This window comes from Mytilus trossulus, chromosome 10 (genome assembly GCF_036588685.1).
Source record: "Mytilus trossulus isolate FHL-02 chromosome 10, PNRI_Mtr1.1.1.hap1, whole genome shotgun sequence".
Taxonomy (NCBI): domain Eukaryota; kingdom Metazoa; phylum Mollusca; class Bivalvia; order Mytilida; family Mytilidae; genus Mytilus; species Mytilus trossulus.
Window position 1 is genome coordinate 27,251,566 of NC_086382.1, and position 23,850 is coordinate 27,275,415.

Here is a 23,850-nt window from a genome sequence, read left to right on the forward strand (position 1 = left end):
AATACTTGACGGGGTATATGAGCTATATAGAAAGGCAAAGAGGAGCCAAACAATCTCTCTAAATTTCTGATGAAAGCAATGGAAACATTAGAAATGTACTAAATCATGTCAGTGGGGAATCATATACTACATGTACTTGGTTTGTTATTTAGTTAGGAAAGAGGGATGAAAGATACCAGAGGGACAGTCAAACTCATAGATCAAAAGTAAACTGTCAACGCCATGGCTAAAAATGAAAAAGACAAACAGACATATTGTACAAATGACACAACATAGAAAACTAGACGAAGCAACATAAACCCAACTAAAATCTTGGGGTGTTCTCAGGTGCTCAATAAGGGTAAGCAGATCCTGCTCCACATCTCGCACCCGTCGTGTTACTCGTGCTATTACAAATTCGGTAAATGGTTTAACTCGGAAGGTCACATTCATGGGAACATATCCGATATCAACTGTGAAACGGTAATTTCATGACGCCCAACCAACTCGTGATGGCGTCCTTCAAATTTACGAAGGGATAATGTTCTGAGCGATGCATAACACTTTCCATACATTGTACTTTGTATAGATAGCGTTGTGCGCTGCACAGTTCATTCTTTGGAGAATGTGCTGGGTTGTTATAGTAAAAGAAAGGGTTGTGTACCGCACAGAACATAACAAAAACTCAAAAAACATGAAAATTATTAAAAATTTCAAACACAAGACATTATGCAAATTCCATTATCAAAAATAATTCTAGGTTGAAACAGATTTTATTCTTATTTGATATCAAAATCTTAAACACAATTTTATTTAAGAAAAATTGTTAATATATTTCTTTAGCTTTACAAAAATGTTTTTATATGTGATGTGCTGTTAAATATGTCTTCAAATTCTTTAGAGATTCTTTTTACATTATTGCATATATCGCGATTGTTCTTACTGTTTAACAATATTTAAGGAATGACTGTTATATTTTTTCTGTCTATGAAGAAATAGCATAAAAAAATTTGGCGCACACTGAATAACGCGCGTAGCGGGTTATTTAACAGTGTGCACCAACTTTTTTTATGTTATTTCGAATAGACAGAAAAAATATTTCAGTCATTGCTTATAATTTAATTCTAAATTCCATTTCAAACCGTAGAAAACCATGAAAAAACGTTGCTAACGTCACGGTCAAATGACTAAATTATGCTTATGGGCTCATAACAAAATAAAGTCAGCCAATCAGAAGACGCGTTACATCCAATTTTTTTATTATTGATGATATTACTAAAATTTAAGAGAATACCTAGTAGCCTTTGGGCTGTTTGCTATTATCCCTACCGTGATTTGTTTTCTCGAATATACCACATATAAATCAAATAGATATTGTTTAAATGTCATGTTTATATATTTTGTACTACAATACATGTTTAAGGTTCACTTAAATGTCTATAGTGCCATTGTGTCCTTTTTAAATATCTATTTACTACCACTTTCGTTTTCCTTGATATCAATAATTCCCATTAATAATGTAAATAGATGCTTTCTTTTTGGTTAATGGTATCAGTGTTGTTAATCAAATAAAATGCAATGCTGAAAATATTTCTGGTTAGATGTTTATCTACTAAACTTTGTTTTGAACATATTCAACATTTCTTGGTGTATACCTCATTCATTTTCATAAAATTTAGTCTAACATGATTCAGAAAATTGTAGAGATGATTACACAGGTTTTTGTTATTTCCACTTTGTTATGTTGTAAGTACTATATATTTTACTCATTACAGTTCAAATTTCACACCTTTTACATTTTATGAAAATGTTGTTTTTTTTTAAATTGTATGGTTTCTATATTTGAAGTTGTCATCCTTCGTTATTTGAAAATGGCAGAAACTCATTGGCAAAATAAAGATAAAATAAGGCGATAGTAGTTAACCGATGTTCAATTCATGTATAGCGACTAGGAAGAATAAAGGTAATTCACAAAAGCAAAGACAAATGATACACTAAATAAAACAAGAAATTCGTAATTGATACTGTCTTTTATCATTTTTCAGTTGCAATCATTCATGCGTTTAGCAAACCTTCTTTTGTAAGTAACTGGTATGATGTGTCAGTCGGAAACAGTTCTGTAGATATAGTTCACAGTCTAGGAGTCTATCCGGTCAAAGTCGATGTCCAGATTTTGGTGAATGAAAACGGCGAAGATTATATATTTACTGGTACTGGAGCCGCTCAAAGAGACGATGACAACAAATATTACTATGGTGGACTTGTTTATATATATAACACAGATATTGTACAAATCATTATACCAGATACAACTTCGATTTATGCTGGTATTGCATACACAGGTACAGTTTTCAGCTTTATGTTTGTTGTTTTGTTCACACATTGGTGTCAATATGATGGAATTGTATCCGATTGTCATATATGTAAGATATTTAGCCAGCCATAAACACATGTTTAGTTCACCGTTGTCAACATAGAGAAACGCTTTCATCAAGTCAGGAATATGACAGTTGTTTTCAATTCGTTGGATGTACTTGAGCTTTTGGTTTTGCGATTTAAGGTGGTACCCAACACTTTCAGTAAAATTAATTTAACTTGTTTAATATTCAAAAATTTTTGACAAAGCTTGAACTTTGACCCTTTAACAAAAATGTATAAAATTCAAAAAATTTGAACCAACCATTTTATCAGAAAAACTACACTGGTTATATAGCAGTTTGACAAAGACTAATTTTGATCATTGAGAAGCTTGATATTCCATTAACAACACAACGTTGTTAAAACGTTTAGCTGATTTTACAGAGCTACATGTATCTCCCTGTAATGTTAGGTACCACCTTAAATTTTTTTTAGAGATCGGTATTTTTGTTATTTGACTTTTTTCAATTTCTATCAGATAATCATTCATGTAATATTGTATTGACTTTCTTGTTTTCAGTAATTTTCATCTTTTCATTCTTTCCAGGGAAGGGGCGTTTATTAATCCATATGTTTTTATAATCAAAAGTGTGGTTTGAAAATAAAAGTTCCAGCTTACAGTTATAGAGAAGCAAATGGTAAAAAATGGACATTCAACTCAGAATGTATTCAACCTTTCCCTAAGTTGAAAAAAAAATGTCAATACAATGACAAGCAAGTAATTGTTGAAAACCAAATTATATAGAAAATATTTAGCATGCATAGACTGATGCACATTTCAAAATCTGCCTACTGTTTTTTTAATTTTTAACAATATTGTCAGATGATTCTTTATATAATTCATTGAACTTAAAAGATTAAATTTGTATTTTATCTTGAAAACTATTAAAGATTGTTTTTATTTGACTTATCAATTGTTATGTTTTATCACTACTGTTGTGTCTTGTGCAGTCAATACGAGCGTATATCGTACATAATAAGAATCCTTGTATCTTACCTTATCATATCTTAAGCAATTAATTACTAATTATAGTATTGATTAGTTTAAACATATTTATTTATAGTGAATTGGGAAACAAGTTTTGCAACTTATATTAATCCCTTTCCACTTTGCGGGTGCGAGTGCTGCCTTGTAGCGGCATTAGCCTACTCTTTTTCGAAATCTATAAGGGTGTCTTTAACGTGCAAGAGATGTGGCTCTCTCTTAACACGGGTCAGCCATTTATCGTCCCTTTCCGACGGACTATCATCGTTTCTTCAAGACCATACTCGAAGATGGTGTCAAGGAAGAGCCGAAAATTGAGTTCCTGAAATTTTCATCCCAAACGGAAATCGAACCAGGAACCTTTGTGTTAGTAGTCCGATGCACTAACCACTACACCAGGGCTCTCTATTGATTGCCGTAAATTATTCATCAACACAAACGTTGATGTCTCAATATCCCCGTTAGCTTCATTATTGCGATGTTGTTGTCCTTTTAATCTTATTCTCTATTTCCGTTCTAGGTAGTGGAGACCACTATACGGGACGGTCTTCGATGTTTTTCACCTCAGGTAAAGTGCGAGCTAGACTTTGGACAGCATGTGAACTTCCAGTCCCTGTATTTACACATAACACTAGCATGAACGGTACTTATATTATTAGTCATTAATCTGTGTATGTATAAAACAAAATCCACTATTCTTTTAATGATGCAAATGTTACTTTCTCAATAACTATGTTATTTTTTTAATGTTTGTATTTTCTGAATTAAAACTGTGATCATTGTTTGTTTTTAAAAAAATTCATATATTTAAAGCCCACTACTTCATGGGGTAACAACTACTACTTTACACAAGATAAAAAAAAGTAAATGCTCATAGCTATATATAAATATATATGATATACATCAACAATACAAATGTAAGCAAAATGTGGCTGAATTTATTATTACAAAAAAATTACTTTCATATACCTTTATTTTTATCTTAATTAGTGTTGTTAAGAGCTATATCTATATTTTCATTCATCAATTCCATTTTCTGATCTCTTCTGCAGCACTGAATGCTTCCTTCTTTCAACTGGAACACGGACTTGATTACTATCCAGACTTGGTTTCTGTCCGAATAATGCTAGATAATGGCTTCATGTCTGACGGTCAAGGTAAGAAAGGAATTAATCCAGTATGACAAAAAAGTATTGTATGAATATATATATATATATATATATATATATTTTGATAAATAAAAAGTCCTTGGTACAGAAAATATATAATTTAAAAGTAAAAAACACAAAAAATCACATCATAAATCGAACATTGTTTCTGTTAGCGCTTTCACCGCATCTCCAGCGGTTCATCAGACAGAATTGTTATCGTTAATAGTAACGACTTGTGACGTTACGTTATAGTAACGTCATGCGGTAATTGTATATATCTTACGGAATTTTATTAACGGACCGAATTTCACTTCCTATTTAGTGTGGGCTTATAAAGTTCAATAAAATATTGTTCCTTGGCTTCACGCGGAATTTTATCTTCGGTCCACATCTTAAAAAAGGGATATATTTTAAATTTTCCCTTTCCACATCGGTCAAAGTGTTCAGAACAGGGAGAATTTCGAATTGACGGGTCTTTTATCTGCTGTTTATGAACTCTCACTCTATCAATTAGTCTATTTGTTTGACCTATGTAGTTTTTATTACAAGTGGGACAGGTTGCACAATAAATGACATTTTCCGATTTGCAGTTCATGCTTTTATTCGGTTTGATTACTGTGCCGGATTTCAGAGTTTTACTTTGTCCCACTTCTAGCATTTCGCACGTTCCACATCTGGGATCCCCGCATTTTTGTATTTCTGCTACCTTCTGTGTACTGAATTGTGCTCGTGTGAGAAGTTTCTTCAGATTTGGTGCTTGTCGACGGCTCCCAATAAGCTGTGATTTGTCGACAAGATCTTTCATTTTCTCTGATTTGTGAAGAATAGGTAAAAACCCTTTAGCAGAATTTAAGATCTGGTGATTACGTGGATTATGAGTTATAACAAAAGGAATTGATTGTTGTTTATCTTTTTTGTCTTCCCTTGATACTGTTTTTCTTAGTTCAGCGATTGGAATTTTCAATGCATTTTTAATTCCATTTTCAATTAATCTGACTGGGTAGTTTTGTCTTTTTAGATAATTTTTGAATTCCTGTAGTCTCTTATCACGTAACTCCAAATTTATTACTATTGTGCATATACGTCGGGCTAAATTAAAAGGAATATTTCGTTTGGTATGTGACGGGTGACATGATCTAAAATCCAATTACTGATGGGTATCAGTGGGTTTACAGTATAAGTCCGTTATTATTTGTTCTTCTTCCTTGATAATATTGATGTCTAGGAATGGGAGTTTTGAAGAGCTGGAATCGTAAGTGAATTGTATTGATTCATTTAAGGCATTCAGCATTGAATGAAATTTATCTAGTTCAACTTCACTTTTTGTCCAGAAAATAAAACAATCATCAAGATATCGCTTCCAATTTTCTTCAATGTAAAGTCTGAAGTTTTCATCGAATTCGGAAGGTATCTTTTCGTATAGTTGTTTTTCTATGTAACCCATAACCAGAGTGGCATATGTTGGTGCCACCTTTGTACCCATCGCGGTTCCCTTGATTTGAAGGTAATAAGTGTCGTTAAACTGGAAATAGTTGTTCTCAAGGATAAGTTTTAATCCTTTGATGATGAAGTCATTAGAAAAACGTTCCGGAATTTCATCTAGATACTTTTCCAACCAGTATTGTACAGCTTTTAATCCTAATTCGTGCGGGATGTTCGTGTAAAGGCTTATTACGTCAAAACTCACTAGTATTGTATCAAGAGGTACCCGGTCTGGAATATAGTTTAGAAAATCCATGTCATCTCTGACAAAACTCGGCACTTTTATACAAAGTGGTTTAAGTAGGATATCAAGGAGGTTGCTTAGCCTTTGGGTACTACATGAAGGTCCTGCAATAATCGGTCTTATTTTAAGATCAGTAGGCCTGTTGATTTTAATATACATAGAATCACAGTTTTCTACATGGTCTTGAATTTCCTTGGATTTGTGGATTTTCGGAAGGCCGTAAAAATTGCTAGTTTTAACCTCAAAATTTTTAAGATAATCTTTTTCCTTATCGGTAAGATTGTCAGAATATTCCTTTATTAGTTTTCTTATTTTCGACATTGTGCTTTTGTCTCTATTTCCATTTAGTTTTTGGTAGAATACCCCGTCTTCAAGTTGATTAAGAACCATGTCTTTGTAGTGATCTTTGTCCATAATCACTATACCCCCGCCTTTATCCGCCTCTTTTATTATAATTGATTCATCATTTTGAAGTTTCTTTATAGTCTTTTGTTGAGACTTCGGCAGATTTGATTTTACGTGTGAATCGACAATATTTGTGTTGGAGGTTTGTTTTAAACAATTAATATATTCTTCTAAATGTTTGTCCCTATTTGGTTGAGGATTAGTACCCTTTTTGTTCCGTACCAGGGATCCATCTTCATAATTAGTGTTTCCAAAGAATTCACGAAGTCTGAGTTTTCTGCAGAATTCGTCGGTATCTGTTATAAGATCAACATTGTCAGATATTGGTGTTGGGGTAAACTTTAAACCATGTTCCAAAAGTTTTATTTCCTGGTCAGATAAATCTCTACTAGACAGATTAATTACCTTCGGTTTTGTCTTTGAGAAGTTTGAAAGTTTACCTTTTTCTTTCGTTTTTTCCACATCTGACCTTCCCCTAAAAAATGATTGTTATTTCCGGGATTAGGTGTTCTATCTCTAGAACGCTGATAAGTATTAGCATTCCTTTGTCCTTCATTGGAAATGTTTCTATTTTGCCTTTGTCTACGTGGTCTTTGCGGCAAAGCGTCAGGATGGTTATAAGTACTTTGCTCTGCTCTATTATTTGATGGTTTTCTTTCGTTTTTTAGGTCATGTCACCCGTCACATACCAAACGAAATATTCCTTTTAATTTAGCCCGACGTATATGCACAATAGTAATAAATTTGGAGTTACGTGATAAGAGACTACAGGAATTGAAAAATTATCTAAAAAGACAAAACTACCCAGTCAGATTAATTGAAAATGGATTTAAAAATGCATTGAAAATTCCAATCGCTGAACTAAGAAAAACAGTATCAAGGGAAGACAAAAAAGATAAACAACAATCAATTCCTTTTGTTATAACTCATAATCCACGTAATCACCAGATCTTAAATTCTGCTAAAGGGTTTTTACCTATTCTTCACAAATCAGAGAAAATGAAAGATCTTGTCGACAAATCACAGCTTATTGGGAGCCGTCGACAAGCACCAAATCTGAAGAAACTTCCCACACGAGCACAATTCAGTACACAGAAGGTAGCAGAAATACAAAAATGCGGGGATCCCAGATGTGGAACGTGCGAAATGCTAGAAGTGGGACAAAGTAAAACTCTGAAATCCGGCACAGTAATCAAACCGAATAAAAGCATGAACTGCAAATCGGAAAATGTCATTTATTGTGCAACCTGTCCCACTTGTAATAAAAACTACATAGGTCAAACAAATAGACTAATTGATAGAGTGAGAGTTCATAAACAGCAGATAAAAGACCCGTCAATTCGAAATTCTCCCTGTTCTGAACACTGTGACCGATGTGGAAAGGGAAAATTTAAAATATATCCCTTTTTTAAGATGTGGACCGAAGATAAAATTCCGCGTGAAGCCAAGGAACAATATTTTATTGAACTTTATAAGCCCACACTAAATAGGAAGTGAAATTCGGTCCGTTAATAAAATTCCGTAAGATATATACAATTACCGCATGACGTTACTATAACGTAACGTCGCAAGTCGTTACTATTAACGATAACAATTCTGTCTGATGAACCGCTGGAGATGCGGTGAAAGCGCTAACAGAAACAATGTTCGATTTATGATGTGATTTTTTTTGTTTTTTACTTTTAAATTATATATATATATATATAAACGAGTCTAAATTGAAAACTACGTTCAAACCTATGACTGCGTTGGATAAAAACCGCAATTTTTATACGTGTGCATGTCAAACAAATTTCGTTGTAGAAGGGTCTAAAAACAGCACAAACAACATTTTCCAAAAGACCAAAAGAGTGAAAAAGTATATTTAAACAAAACGCATTTGACTAACAGGTCGAACAACTGATGTTCTTTAACCCTGCTGACTGCCATTGGCGATTGCCAAATAAAATTGATCACAGGTTGTAACAAAATGGATCTTATTATAAATTTAATACGTCACAGAAAAAAAAATTGTTAACTTGTGGACAGGATGTTGTGCCACAAACATTCGGTGTCAATATTTCTTTAGTACACCATATCCGGATTTCGACAATAAATGTCTCTTCAGTGATGTTAGGGATCAAAACGGTATTTGGAAGGCCATATAAAAAGCACCCTCATTTTTAGAGAAAGTACCCTCATTTTTAGATTAACTCTTGAATTTTAAGAGTCAATATATAAGATGAACGGATCATATAAACCGGAGGGAAAATATGATACATGCCCAAACAAAAAATATAAACGAGTCTAAATTGAAAACTACGTTCAAACCTATGACTGCGTTGGAAAAAAACCGCAATTTTTATATATATACAACTCGTCCAAACATCAACCCAACAATGTTAGATCTGTAAATTTGCTTTCGCAAATTTTCGGTTCTTCCCTCGCCGGGATTCAAACCCATGCTACTGTGATATCGTGACACCAAATCGCCTGCAATGCAGCCGTCCCGCTAGACCACACGACCACCTGGCCTCTTAAAAAAGGAGCTTTCGGTGGGCATATATATATATAAAAATTCTTAGTTTACATTTAGGCGACCTGTGTACACCACAAAGATTGTAGATGGTAACTTATGAACTCCCTCATGTCTAAACAATACAAGTACATGATTGGAGATAGATGTCTAAGTAGTTTTAACAATTCAACACATCATTCTTTTCATCTTTCACAGTTTGAAATATTTTAAGCGTATGTGTAAGCTGAAATTTCCTATCAGAATTCATAGCCTTGGAATTTTTATATAAATAACTTTATATAAGACCTACTAATCGTTTAAAGAAATTTCTTTCTCCAGTTGGAGATATTTCAAGAAGTATTATATCTGCGTGAATGGAATGAAAACAAAATCCTCAGTTTATTTAGTAAGGCAATTTATATTTTGAATGCATTTCATCATAGGATAATAATTTATTGTAATATATTCATAAAAATTATCCATCTTTACAAGATAAAATGTTATAATTTGTTTTTCAAATTTGTAATATTTTCGATTTTGTTAAAAGTATAATCATGTGTACGAAGAACACGATCGATATGAACCTATGATGTTGATTTCTTATGTAGACAGAGCTTATTCGTTGCTTCCGTAAAACATAAGCAATCATGTCTGCTTAATTAGTATTGAAATCATTTTCTTCTTCTTTTTAACTGGATAATGCACAATATCACATGAATGAATGAGTGAGCTCTTTTAATATACAAAGAACGTATTGAATTATCACATTTTTTAAAAGAAAAAACACTGATGAAGCGCCTTTTTTGTGCCAAAATATTTGTCAATACATTCAGCTCTTTTAATATACAAAGAACGTATTGAATTATCACATTTTTTAAAAGAAAAAACACTGATGAAGCGCCTTTTTTGTGCCAAAATATTTGTCAATACATTTCATTTCGTCAGGCACAATCTTAATTGACTAGGATTGTCAGTTTTCATATCGAAGGACGGTGGGTTTCTCTGGACACTCCGGCTTTCTTCGCTAATAAAAATTAGCTGCCACGAAATAGCCTAAAAGCGGTACTTAAAAGTATCGTTAAAACCCAAAATAATCAAATCCTATCCTAGTGACATAACGAAAATTTGATAACATTACATAGAAAGAACACTTCTTCATGCATATCATTGAAAAAAAGGATTAAGTTGGTTTGCATAACGTCTATACATCATTAGATAAACAGATTCAACAACAAGTCTTATGGTTTACAATACGATATTTCTCTTATCTTGCAGTTTAATTTTAGATATATCTCATGTTTTAGGAGCGGTATTCAATGGCATCCCTCCTACACCAGAAAATTGTTTTTCTGGATTAATTTATGGTTACAATCAGACGTACGTACGTATTTGGATTCCTCAATACTTTTCAGGACAGGGCACATGTGAGGGTAAGTTACTCGGTAATTATACAGATCCTGTTATTGTATTTCGTTTTTGATTACGTGCTTTGTCTATAAAGCGTCTACGTGTAATGTAAGTGTTGTTGTTGGTGGGTTTGGGTGCTGGTGGGCCCATGGTTGTGTGGATTGGTGGGTGGACTGTGGGTTGAAATATGAGGATGTAGGTGTTTGTGTTAGAGTATATGTGTGTGTGCGTGTGACGTTTTATCAGTTACAGTGCCATTGATATAAACATCAACTTATTGTTCCAGCTTTAGTTTGCTGTACATTTGAAGACTGGAGTAGTAAACTGAAAAGAAGAAGTGGGACTGTACATATTTTGTTTTGGAAATTTGATAACACATATAGTTTTATCAAAACACATCGAGAGATCGATACATTTTCCTCAGCAGAACATGTGAGATTTTCTCCATGGGATCTTTCAGAGTTCTATGTGGTGGTAGAGGTATGGTACTATTGCAATGCTTTATTATGTATTACCTGACAAAAGAAGAACCAATGTTAAAACAAGTTCTAGCATATCAACTATTATTGTAATGATACGTATTGATCCGATTTTCTTATCTTAAATAAATCAAGTTCTTTCGTTGAAAGATTCTGTACTTCAAACAAACCTATTAAAAGCGTCCAACAATTTCAATAGATTTGACCAGTTACAATGGTTAATGAAATTGGAGATGACTTAGAGTATGACATGAAACATGTGATTCTGACCAATAATTAAATGAACAACAGAAAAGTAAAAACATCCTAAGAAAAGTTAACACTTGGAAGCAACAGTAGGCTTTAAAAAATTATATCGAAAAACATTTCGCCTTATTTTGTCATGTATATAGTGTTACACAATAAAGTATGTAAATATATGAGAAAAAAATAAAAATACACGCAACGATCCATTAAAAGTTTGTAAATAAACCATACTCATTCTTGAGAAGCATAGTAATCGTGAAAAAAAGTTATAAATCTTGCTTCCCGAACAAAATTTTCTTCTTTCGTAATGATAATAATAAATGATGGTCTTGAAGTAAAAATTCTGGGTACTGACGTTATTTATCATCTTAATAACGTAAAATAGTATTCTTTTGTGTGTCTTTTTTAATATCACTTTTACTGTTTTGTCTATTTTTGATGATACCGGTACTCGTTTTACGTGGCTCGGAACTCATACATCCCATCATTTTGTTATTGTGCTTTGGTATTTTTTTTGTGTTCTTGTTTTTCATTTTTGCATATGTGCTTTGTCAATATGTCTTTTGTGATTCATTGTTACACATTTGTTTGTTTCTATAGGAATTAAGATTTAACACAATGTTGAAAGCTGTACACCTATTTTGACATTCTGACTGTCATACAAATGAGAGATTTAGCTAGCTATAAAACCTGGTCCAATATACCATTTTCTAACATAATTTCCAGCATTTTTACAACATGACAGTATTCACAATTTGAAGATTTATCTTTTGAAATTATTTAATCTTAGAGTCATGCACGTTGACTTTTAATGAAATGAAGTCAAAAATAATATTAAATTGCAGCCTTTTGATGTCAGAGGTAAATTCATTTTTTTATCAATGCAATGGAAGTAAACTATTTTGACTGAGGAGCAGTATAAAGTCAGTATACATACATTGCATAAAAAAAAAACCATTGGTGGATAGTTGTATGATATTCAAACATACCATATCTCTATTTCTCACCTTGTGTTTATTATGTTGAACATATACTACCCAAGTTTCTCTCTGGTGATACATATTTCATTATTTTCAAATAGTAAATAATCATTGAATGATGTATATTTAAAAAAAAAACATTTTTGAAGGCATTCTTAATTCAAGACGCTATCTATGTCCATTGATCGTTCAAATATTATTGTTGAACATCTTCCTTTCTAATTATCTTCCATTCGACTCAGCATTATTCAAATTTTCAAGGCCGTGTTCTTTTAAAAAAAATCCAGAGTTTTACTGTATCAAAAACAGAGTAGTATGTTGCAAATATGAAAGGAGTAGGTCCGGTAAGAGCCCTTTTTGGCCCCAAAATATAGCAGTTTTACAAAATTGTTAAAATGTAAACTTTTAGTTTTTTATTGGATAGTAGAATGGTTCTGCTACATAAATATTGGCTGTTTTTGACAATACAATGCACATATATTGAGTACTAGCACCATTAAGTCATGCTAAATTACTGAAATCTTCACAATTCCAGCATTTTAGTTAAATTTTAGACGGTTTCCGTGTAAAACGAAAGTGGCCGCATTCGTGTTCATCCAAAATATTGAAATGGAAGTTGGATTTGATGATAAAACATAACATATATAAAGATTTAGGATGAACACGGATGCGGCCACTTTCATTTTTGACAAAAACTATCTGAAAAGTGACATTTTTTCGCATATTTGGCAGATTTTTCATATTTTTAGCTAACATCGGATCGTTTTTAATGACTAAAAGAGTTAAAATCTTTCACAAACAATAATTGAATCAAATGAAATAGACACTTAAGTGTTTAAAAAGTGGTCAAAATCTTTCGTCAGATGAAACTGAAATTTGAGGCCAAAATCGGTCCTTTCCGGACCTACTCCTTTGACTATTTAAATATGAGACATATTTGCTTTAATCACTAACTAACATTGAAACTCTTTTCTCGAATCCACAATATCTATTTACATTATGCGACTCCATTTTAAATTTTGATTTCAAATTTCTAACCGCAAAACTTTTGACAAAACTACATATGTGAGAGTGGGCTTATGTAATTTTTAGTTCTTTTTTTCATTACAATTGCACATATGGATAAAATGAAAACGCATCGTACGATTATGTTACAATACACTCTACACATTATCTGAATAATATTTGAGATGCGACTTTGAATTTTCATTACGTCAAATAAGTAAGACATTTAAACATTTAGTACCAAGGGTACCCGATACAGCCAAACTTTGAAGGTATTTTTAGAAACGTAATCGAACTGTTATTTCAGAACAGTCCTATATTCGTCTTACCCGAAAATTACCGCCAAAATATATTTTTGTATCGTGCAAAATGACGTGGTTACTACATTATTTACAGAAGCTAAGATTACTTTTTTGTCAAATTTATTTAAATTTAGTTTTTTTTTGTAGTTTGAATGTTTTTCAAGTTCCAAATTTTCAGGTGGAGTCGAATGCTGATGGCTTCCGGTTTCCTGGTGCAGGATCAGCCATGACAAACTATGATACCTTCTACGGAGGGATTGTTTACGTTTATACTAACAGTAGTATAGAATTTTGGGTTCCAAGTTTGCATGGTAATATAATATATGTAGACAACCTCTGGGGAAACGGCGAATCCAACTATAATGACGAGACTGGGACGATCAGGGTAAAGCAATTCGGATTAAGACAGTATGGTGAGATATTGCTTGTACACTTCCTACTTTCTTGTGGGTTGATGTGTGTATTTTTTATATTATTGCTAGATATTTGTTATGTTGAAAATGAATAGATTTAAGAAGATGTGGTATGAGTGCCAATGAGACAACTCTCCATCCAGGTAACATTTTATAAAAGTAAAACATTATAGGTCAAATTACGGTCTTCAACACGGAGCTTTGGCTCTCACCGAGCAGCAAGCTATAAAGGTCCCAAAAAATGCCAGTGTAAAACCATGAAACGGGAAAACCAACGGTCTAATTTATATTTAAAAAAACGCTGTTAAAAGCATCGCATACTTTTATTTGAATGTTCTAGGAGTAAAAACAAACATTGTATTTATATGTTATTTTATCTATTTCTTAGTATATCATTATATATTATCATAACCAGCAGTATTAATTTTTAACAAGATTGATATTGAACTTTTTTTTATGCCTGCCCAAAAAGGCACAAGCCAGGGCCGACCGTGCAAGGGCTGTATAGCCAGTCAAGGTCGTTAAAAACTTCCATTTGTTTGTTGTTGAACTTTTTAACCTGCATCGATTTATTTTTTTCATGTACTATAGTAATGCCAATTCCAATGCTACAATTGCGTGTAGGTCTGTTGCCACTGTTTAGAGATATGTCTGGCATTTTCTGTTCGGTGGATATAGTTGCACCCGAAATAACTTGATCTCACTTATATATATAAATGAACTAAATATGTTTTATAAAACTTGTAGAGACATTAAACTGTAATAATGGAACGTGTTCTCATATATATAACAGTGATGATCAAATAGCCGTTGAATGTAACTGTTCAAATATTAATTTCATCGGAGAATTCTGTCAAATTCGTAAGTCAATGTTATTTACTAGGTATACTTAAATATAAAAATCAACGTACATAAACTAGCCTTCACATTCATCAGACCGATATTGAGACCGTAAGTAAATAACAAACAAAGTCAACATTAGGATACCGTTGTTCAAAAGTCATAAATTGGTTAAGAGAAAACAAATCCGGGTAACTGACTAAACTCGAGGGTAATACACGAACTTTAAGAAGAAAACAACTGAATAACAGAAACACTGAGATGAAACCAAAAACTTACCCTTACATATCATAGAAACGGACACATCAAAATATAAAAGACAAAGACTATAGGCAACTTAGATCATTGTCTTTCGTATATGCTAAAAAGTGATTATTTACATCCCTTTGTAATATATATATTACGGATTGTTCATTCACAGTCATTTCACTTTTTAAAATCAAAAAAGGATGTTGCTATCTGATTGTACTATTCTGATAATGATGAAAATATGATGGTTATGTCAGATAAATTAACGCCAGTGAGAAGTATTTAAAAAACCAACGGGATATAGTTTGAAAACACCATTATGTGTTCAACATAACACGTATGAGTATATCAATGACGACATATATAGTTCAAAACGTCAAAAGAATATTATTATTATTATTATTATTTACAGTGCTTATATAGCGCCTATCTAAATAAACAATTACTCTAAGCGCTTTACAATGCATAAAAAAACCAATGAAACAAGTACATATAAACAAATTTAAAAATAAAATAAAAATAGAATCTGTACAAAAAATACGACTCAATATATGAAAATTAAAAATTACTCATCAAAAATGATTTAAAAAATATACTAATTTTGAAAAAAAATATTAAAAGAAAATTAACAGAAGTGCTTCAATTTAAAAACTTTATGTCTAAAAGTAAAAAGAGTAAAGGAAATAAAAAAGTAGGTATGAGAAATGTCTTTATATGCTATTTCAAGGTTAAATTATTTTCACCAGAGCTTATAATGATAACATAACCATGCTTACTAGTTATATCATTACGGTTTTGTTGTCAGTAGTCAAAGGTTCTGAGTGTCTACTGTTTTTATACACGTAAAATAAAGAAGTTTAAAAATGACTTTCTGTCCATTTTAGCCACGTGTAATGATCCTCCGAAGTACGAAAATTCACACGTGATTTATAACGAGATGATAAATGGTAGCTTAGCCGTTTATCAATGTAATGAAGGGTTTGCTATTGATTCTGGTGATTTTGTACATTACTGTGATTTACCCGGTTGGATTGGACAATCAGTGGTTTGTACCCGTAAGTTTTCATGACATATACACAAATTGAAACATATACATAAATTGAAACATATACATATCCTTTAGGTGGAATAGTCATAATTAGATAAAACGTGTTCATGACAATGAAATAGCCGTAGAAAGTTTGTTTGCACCAACTAATGAGCAACAGTAATATTAAAAGCTGCATTAGCTGTTAAACTTGCGTTCATCGATTTGACTTAGATTTTTAAATTCGTATATTTTATTTATAACATACTAAAACGTATATCCAAATTATAAACGTCTAAAAAAACAATTTACAATGCATGGGGTCCACACGTTGTATTAGAATTTCGTGAATGTCAGTCTTAAATTGTAATTAACTAACGAGAGTACCTCCGAAGACTGCTGATGGTCACATAAATCAATATCAACATAAATAAAGATATTAACAAAAAGCGAACTCGTGCTTTTTGAATTTTCTAGGCCTTTTTAATTTCAAAGCTCTAAATATATGTAAATCTTCGTTTCAAAATGTATCAGAATTAGTTTGTGTGTACAGAATCAGTCAATCGAATGGTTTACTGTTGCTTCATTTCAATGTTGACATACTTTTCCTTTTAATAAATGAACACGTCTAATTCATGGGTAATACATTTCGAGCTAATGATTTTGTTTGAAGGTCACATAAATACGGATTCAATGAGTTCGAATTACTGACTTGCAAGTCAATATTTCATCATCGATGTTTCTTAGCTTATTTTGACAAAATTGAACCAAACTGGCTGCTATAACAAAATAGTTATTTCACTTTTTCATTTGCAATAATTATTGAAAAAAAAAAAAAAATCTATTTTTTTTATATCTCGTAGCTATTGACCCTTCAACAAAATAAATTTCAATAATGTGAAAATGCGAGCTTTTTACATTGTGAAATAGCGTTAATAATTCCAAGAGCTCAAATATAGTAACTTTGTGATTTCCATAGGATTTGTCCTATAAATTGATTTGTTTACTTTAAATTCATCTACGATATTTTAACAATGGTAAAGTGTTTTTTTTAAAATTACTATCAACGACCGGTAAATCAATCCGTCTTCAATGAGCTTTCGTTTAAATAACCCCTATGAAACGATATTACACGAAAAAATGGTCAGTAGTATGAGATTGAGCAATTCAATCTGAAATGAGATATCGCCATGCAATTTTTTATCAATCTTAAATGATTTCAAATGAATGATAGCGTGAAATGATAGAAATTCTGATGGGGAAAATATGTGTAGATAGAAGGGTTTTTCTAAACACAGAAGAAACAATGATTTGTTTAAGACTTTCAACTGTTTGTTCTTTTTTTTATTAAATTATAAAATGTCTTTAATTCTTACATGTCCTAATTTGATTAGGGAAAGTCGATTCCAGAAACGATTAAAGTTTTTCTGGTTGATTATAAAGCAAACATTATACAAACAAAATCTGCAAGTGACATATAACTCTTATCATCTATACTTTAGTAAACAAGGCGACTTTTTGTATATTTTGTAAGGCACATGTCCGATACCTTCATCATATATACATTCTACAAGAACTTACAGTGGAACCATACAAGGTAGTTTGGCGGTATACTCCTGTGAACCTGGTTACGATGGATTGTCTGGAGACTTTGTGCATATCTGTGACTCATCAAACTGGGTTGGAAATAGTCCAATATGTCAAGGTTTGTCGAACACCAATATTCCCTTATATCGATAAACTACCGTTTGTGTACTTTTCGAATGTTCAAACTGTACTTTTAATGTTTTATTTTTTACCGCTCTTGAATTAATCATTTGCATAAAGAAGAAGCGATCCGATGTATTTTATACACAACACGACATCGTCGTTTTTTTAAGGTCCATTTAATCTAGCATAAATTTGACCCTAACTTGAGAGTTATTGAAACAGAAGACTTTTAGATTAGAACTAAAACATTTTTTTTAGTTTGAGGTTAAATCTTAGTTTGACTGGACTAATTAACTAAAAACTTTAAGATTAATATGCATTAAATATGTTTAAGATCAATTTATATATGATAGATTTCAGTTTTATATCAATTAAGAGAATCATCATTTTCAGTGACGATCATATCAAAATATGTATAAAGCCAAGCAAGTACATAGTTGAAGAGTAAAGTTATAAATTGCAAAAGAAAACATTCTAATATAACAAATATTTTGATTTCAGGAACATGTGCCATCCCAACATTGTTCCAAAATACTTCAAGTTTATACGATGGAGTTGCTAATGGTAGCGTTGTGGCTTATGTTTGTGCAGATGGATTTATTGCTTCATCGGGAGATTTTGTACAAATATGTAACTCTACACATTGGGTTGGAAATCCACCTGTATGCCAAGGTTAGTTATAACATTATAAAGGTAAAGGACAACGGTAAACATCTTGTTTCTTTCATATTTCTTAATTACCAATTTATTAACATATTCCATCATGTACGTCAAGCCAATTTATATATCTCTAATTGATCAACTTCTAGTATCTAAGACAAAAGCATATCTAAGATTCTTCTTACCGAGCTGAGGTAGATGGTTCCTTCCTTTCTTTGAAACTTTTTAGAAGTTGATTTACTCAATGGTAATATAATGTTAAGCTCTGTTTTCAATATTAGCCAAGATTGATCTCCACATGTGACCATCGTCAAAATGCTCGTCATGACACGAATAAATTTTGTGATGTTACATTCTAGGGAAAAAAACACGCGATTCTAGCTACGACCATTGGAACATATTACTAGTAATCTTTGAAACAGATATTCCGAATTGGTAAACCAAATCTCTGATTTCATCTGTAAAATTACATTTTCGAATGACGAATTTAAATTCACCATTAGGAAACTTTGATCCGACAGGTTTCTTGTAGGACAACAATCCTCTTCACAAAAATTCATAATAGAAAACACAATTTCTTATCAACTTGGAGCTAAATACTTAATATGCAGATGCTGCAGGAATGATTCTACATACAAATAAAAATTTCTCAGTAGACAAGCTTAAATATTTTTTGAATTTTATTTCTTAACAGATCATTATTGTCAATGACTAGATGTAAAAAGAAAAATCACAAAAATACTGAACTCCGAGGAAAATTCAAAACGGAAAGTCCGGCTAATCAAATGACACAATCCGAAGCTCAAAGACATCACACGAATGGACAACAACTGTCATATTCCTGACCGGTAGCCTCTACGTAACAGTAGCTTTCGTGTCTTTTATTTCAAATTCGATTACATAGCTGCGCTTGAATTCGTCACAAAACTTTGAATTGTATAGTTAAAATGTTAATAGAATAACGTGGATTATGTTAGCTTCTTTTAGTTCTACATCATATGAATGAATCAGTGCCTCGTATAAAAGCTGGATATATTTAGCTACCATTGGAATTCCGGTTGTCAGTTATGAAAACACGTCCTCTGAACTTAACTAATATGTTGTTAATAAAAACAGTGTTAAGAACTGCAGTTTCAAATTGAGATTGTTTTTTTTCTCCGAAATATGATTTCGTCGTACGTTCTTTATGTTAGTGTATCTACTACACATTTGATTTCCCTAAAATCTTTTTCTTTAAATTTTTAGTCATGATTGAAAAATATTCCGACACTTTATGATCGCTACTTCAAATGTTCCACTATTCCTTGTTTTACACATTTGAAAATGGCTCATGAAATATGGGACTCATCAAAATGGACTTTATCACTGAACTAGTATATATTTGTTTAGGGGCCAGCTGAAGGACGCCTCCGGATGCGGGAATTTCTCGCTACATTGAAGACCTGTTGGTGACCTTCTGCTGTAGTTTTTTTCTACGGTCGGGTTGTTGTCTCTTTGAGACATTCCCCATTTCCATTCTCAATTGTATTTCTATTTCTATGAATTTTCATCTTGTGTGCAATTAAGTATTCTTGTGGGTTTTTTGTGGGGATAGTCGGTGAAACGTGTTTAAACCAACCCTCTTCGGGACTTAGGATTTTGTTCGGTTTCGGCCGATGTTCGGTTTGATAAGATTCACAACGCACATAGTTTGATATGACGGTGCTTACGAACATGTTTGGTTTAGACAGGTTTTCTTTTTATGCAGGATTCGGTTTAGTCAGTTTTCACTGTAGTATATTGATTTTTTCTACGTTTTCTGTGATAAGTTTGACATGCATTTCAAGTCAGAAGATAAGTATTTTGTTTCAGGAAATATTCCTTATTTAATTAAACTTTAGGTGTTTGTGGAATGCCACCGGAATACAACCACACAACATACATGTTCAACGGTATAACCTATGGAAGTATAGCAGAGTATACTTGTAATAATGGACAATTTCATTTTTCCGGAGATATAATGCACCACTGTTTACCACCAAACTGGATAGGAGTCCCTGTTGTTTGTAGAGGTAAAGTTCAGCAGATACTAGCAGTAGAAAATGTTTTAAAAAAACTAAGGATTTTCTTGGTCCAGGAATAGATTACCTTAGCCGTATTTGGCACAACATTTTGGAATTTGGGATCATCAATGCTCTTCAACTACTTGTTTGGCTTTATAACTATTTTGATATGAGCTCACTGATGAGTCTTATGAAGACGAAACGCGCGTCTGGCGTACTAAATTATAATCCTGGTACTCTTGATAACTATTAAATTACTAGTAAATATATTTCATTTTTTTGGGCATATTTCTTGTAGTTTTTGATCCCCAACGTTTGAATTATATAGTTTAAGGACATTTTCTTTATAGAAGAGAATGTGGATAATAATATTTTCATTTTAGTCTCCATGATATGTCATATTTCGCAACTTGGTTTGATCCAGCATATTTATTTGGAATTAACACAATATATATGTAAACTATTATTCTCCTAAAATAATGTTTCAACGTTTGATATTATTTTCGTTGTAATAGGATTTCAACAGTTTTCCCTTGTTGGCACATTTTACATATTCTACGATTGACAAGCATATGCGCATCAGTTATGTTCATATGAGTATTTCACCAATTTTAAAATAAAACACACTGCCCATTTGTATTTCATCAATAATTAAGAAAGCCAGCATGGTTAATACAATTTAGAATGTTCTCTGACAAAGTGGATATTTTTTATATTAATTTATTTATTCCTTTGATACCCTTTTGGTTCTATAGGAACTTCTATGTATTTTTTTCATTCCTGATTTTCAAATGATTTGAGCGTTCCGGATAAAAGTATTGCATGAAAGTTTTGAAGTGTTTTTTTTTTCATTTCAGAAAAACTTACTAAGAAAGAAGTTACAGAACTTCAGAATTCAATTGAAAAGGAACTACAAGTAGATAAAAAGACAACATCATCATACAGAAGACGTAAGATTAGTGCGCACGATCCCCGACTTTCAAGTAAACAAATTGGTTTGGCTGGGGTTGTTATTATGACCACGTGTTTCTCTGTAATTGTTATATTAGACTGTCTCCAATGTCATAGAAAGAAACCTTCTACCTCAAACCAAAATACAAATACTTCACACAAATAACTGTTGTTAAAACAGAACAATGTTATCAAAGTTCTTGTGAAGAAAACATCGTTCAATTGGTTTCGGAGACTGTGTCTTATTCCGTATACTTTATAAATACATCGATGAACACGTTGGTTCAAGCCTGGAAGTATCTATACTATATTACTTCTACAGTTCAACACATAGACATTAAAAAAACATATAAATGGTTACGACACGAATGCAATAAAATGTGAAATTTAACTCTAAGCTGGTTCTCGGCTGACTACTACACATTGTTTGTTTGCGTGAATTGTAAAACAAGCGGAAACCAGTTTAAAAGAAAACCAATTATATCAAACGGCGACATATTCTTACATCCTTTATTTAACAGTACTATACAAAGAATCATCTCTAAAGAAAACGTTGAAATAGTGAAATATTTTATGAATTGACAGAAGCTTTACTTTATTCGAAACTAGAAAAACTGGAAAGGAGCTTAACTTTAATATTTGTAAGTCGGCATCATGCATCTTTACACGTTTAATAACATCTCAATATGTGTAGGGGAAAGGAAGGATATATATTGGCAGAACGAACGAAGATTAAATGTTTTTATTGTGCAAATAACCCAGAAGTAAGGCTTCAATTACTTTTGCATTCAATATGTGTAGGGGCAAGGAAGGAAATATATTGGCAAAACGAACGAAGATACAATGTTTTATTGTGCAAATAACCCAGACGTAAAGCTTCTTTTACTTTTATCTTTTAGTTTTCTTCAATTTATTTGATTTTTTCCATTCAATAAATGATAAAATTGACATCTTGTATTCAAGCTTATACTATTCCCACATGTCCACATGCTTTCATACAGGAATCATCATCATTGAACACATTACGGTTATCATCTCCAGTACAAGGCGATCTGAGAAATGATATACACTGTCCACTTACAGTTGAATATCGTATTTTAGTTTCCATGATATTGCTTTCTTTGTAACAGGATCCAGGTCCAGGAACAACGAAACAAGCTGAAAATTTGAAAGGAAATAGTATGCATGAATAATCCCTTGACTAGGAAACACACGTTTTCTGTGACATATTTTGTAAACTGCTGTTGATTATCATTCCGTTGTTTATTTTTGGGGTGGTGGGGTATTGTGGATTATTTTCGACTTTTGCTTTATTTTTATCAGAGTTCACGTTATTTACGACGAACTTTTTTTTTTCCTTAACATGGAACTGATGCTACAAAATATCATCCGTCCGTCTTTCAATAGCTTGACAAACAGAATTATCGTTTACAAGACACCAGAGTTAATTACTAAATACAAACATCTTGCACATCCAATTACCCGGTTGATTGTTTATCTCTTAGCTTACAGCATTTTAAAAATATGAAAGGCATATTAAAACAAAATGATGAACTAACTGGTAATCAACCTATATATTATCAGTATCACAGTCAGTAAAAAGTAAAATTACAAGACTGAACTCCGAGGGAAATTCAAAATGGAAAGTCCCTAATCAAATTGTCAAATCAAAAACCCAAACACATTAAACATATCAAACGAATAGATAACAACTTTCATATTCCTGACTTGATATAGACATTTTCTTATGTAGAAAATGGCGGATTAAACCTGATTTTATAGTTAGCTAAACCTCTCACTTGTATGTCAGTCGCATCAAATTACATTATTTTAACAATGATGTGTGAACAAAACAATAAGACATAATAGGTAAAAAATATCAAAAATAGGGGTACAGCCGTCAACATTAAATGAGGGTGTGCTTGCTAAATATATGGACATGAATTTAATCGGTTTTGATCTTCTTTATTATTGTTTTCTTGTGTTAAGTTAGTTATACAATCATGACATCGTACTTAATGCGGTCTTTAGAACTGTTCAATTCCAGAGTCACTGATGTCTTTATTGCAGACCAAACACACGTCTAACGTACAAGTTTAACCATATTTTTTTCTTAAAATGTCCTGTATCAAGTCATGAATGTGGCAGTTGGTGTCTACAGTCCGTTTCTATGTATGCTGGCATTTGCTGTTGTATTAATTCAATGTTTCTGTTCTTTCCTCTTATAGTTGATGTGTTTTCCGCTGTTTTAGTTTGTTATCAGATTGTATTTTGCTTAATCGAACTATGACAATTGAACAGCGGTATGATACTGTTGTCTTGATTGTACAACATTTCAATTCTTTTATCGATGATGAGTTTATTTTCAATATTTTAGA

At 32.1% G+C, this 23,850-nt stretch overlaps 1 protein-coding gene across 1 annotated transcript; it reads left to right on the forward strand.

The window, feature by feature from the left end:
• Positions 1 to 1,664: 1,664 nt before the first annotated feature.
• LOC134687795 (uncharacterized) lies at positions 1,665 to 22,334 on the forward strand. Its single transcript, XM_063548251.1, has 13 exons — positions 1,665 to 1,725; positions 2,025 to 2,321; positions 3,903 to 4,025; positions 4,435 to 4,539; positions 10,466 to 10,591; positions 10,855 to 11,048; positions 13,759 to 13,993; positions 14,741 to 14,854; positions 15,967 to 16,137; positions 17,644 to 17,814; positions 18,321 to 18,491; positions 20,360 to 20,530; positions 21,379 to 22,334. Exons 1-13 carry the CDS (start codon positions 1,665 to 1,667, stop codon positions 21,636 to 21,638), a joined length of 2,199 nt encoding a protein of 732 aa, XP_063404321.1. The 3' UTR covers positions 21,639 to 22,334.
• The last annotated feature ends 1,516 nt before the right edge of the window (positions 22,335 to 23,850 follow it).

Bases quoted from the DNA above. Each gene is read 5' to 3' on its own strand.
- LOC134687795 (XM_063548251.1), top strand. From the start codon at position 1,665: ATGATTCAGAAAATTGTAGAGATGATTACACAGGTTTTTGTTATTTCC. The intron at 2,322-3,902 runs GTACAGTTTTCA...TTTCCGTTCTAG, and splicing joins TGCTGGTATTGCATACACAG to GTAGTGGAGACCACTATACG. The intron at 16,138-17,643 runs GTAAGTTTTCAT...ATATTTTGTAAG, and splicing joins ACAATCAGTGGTTTGTACCC to GCACATGTCCGATACCTTCA.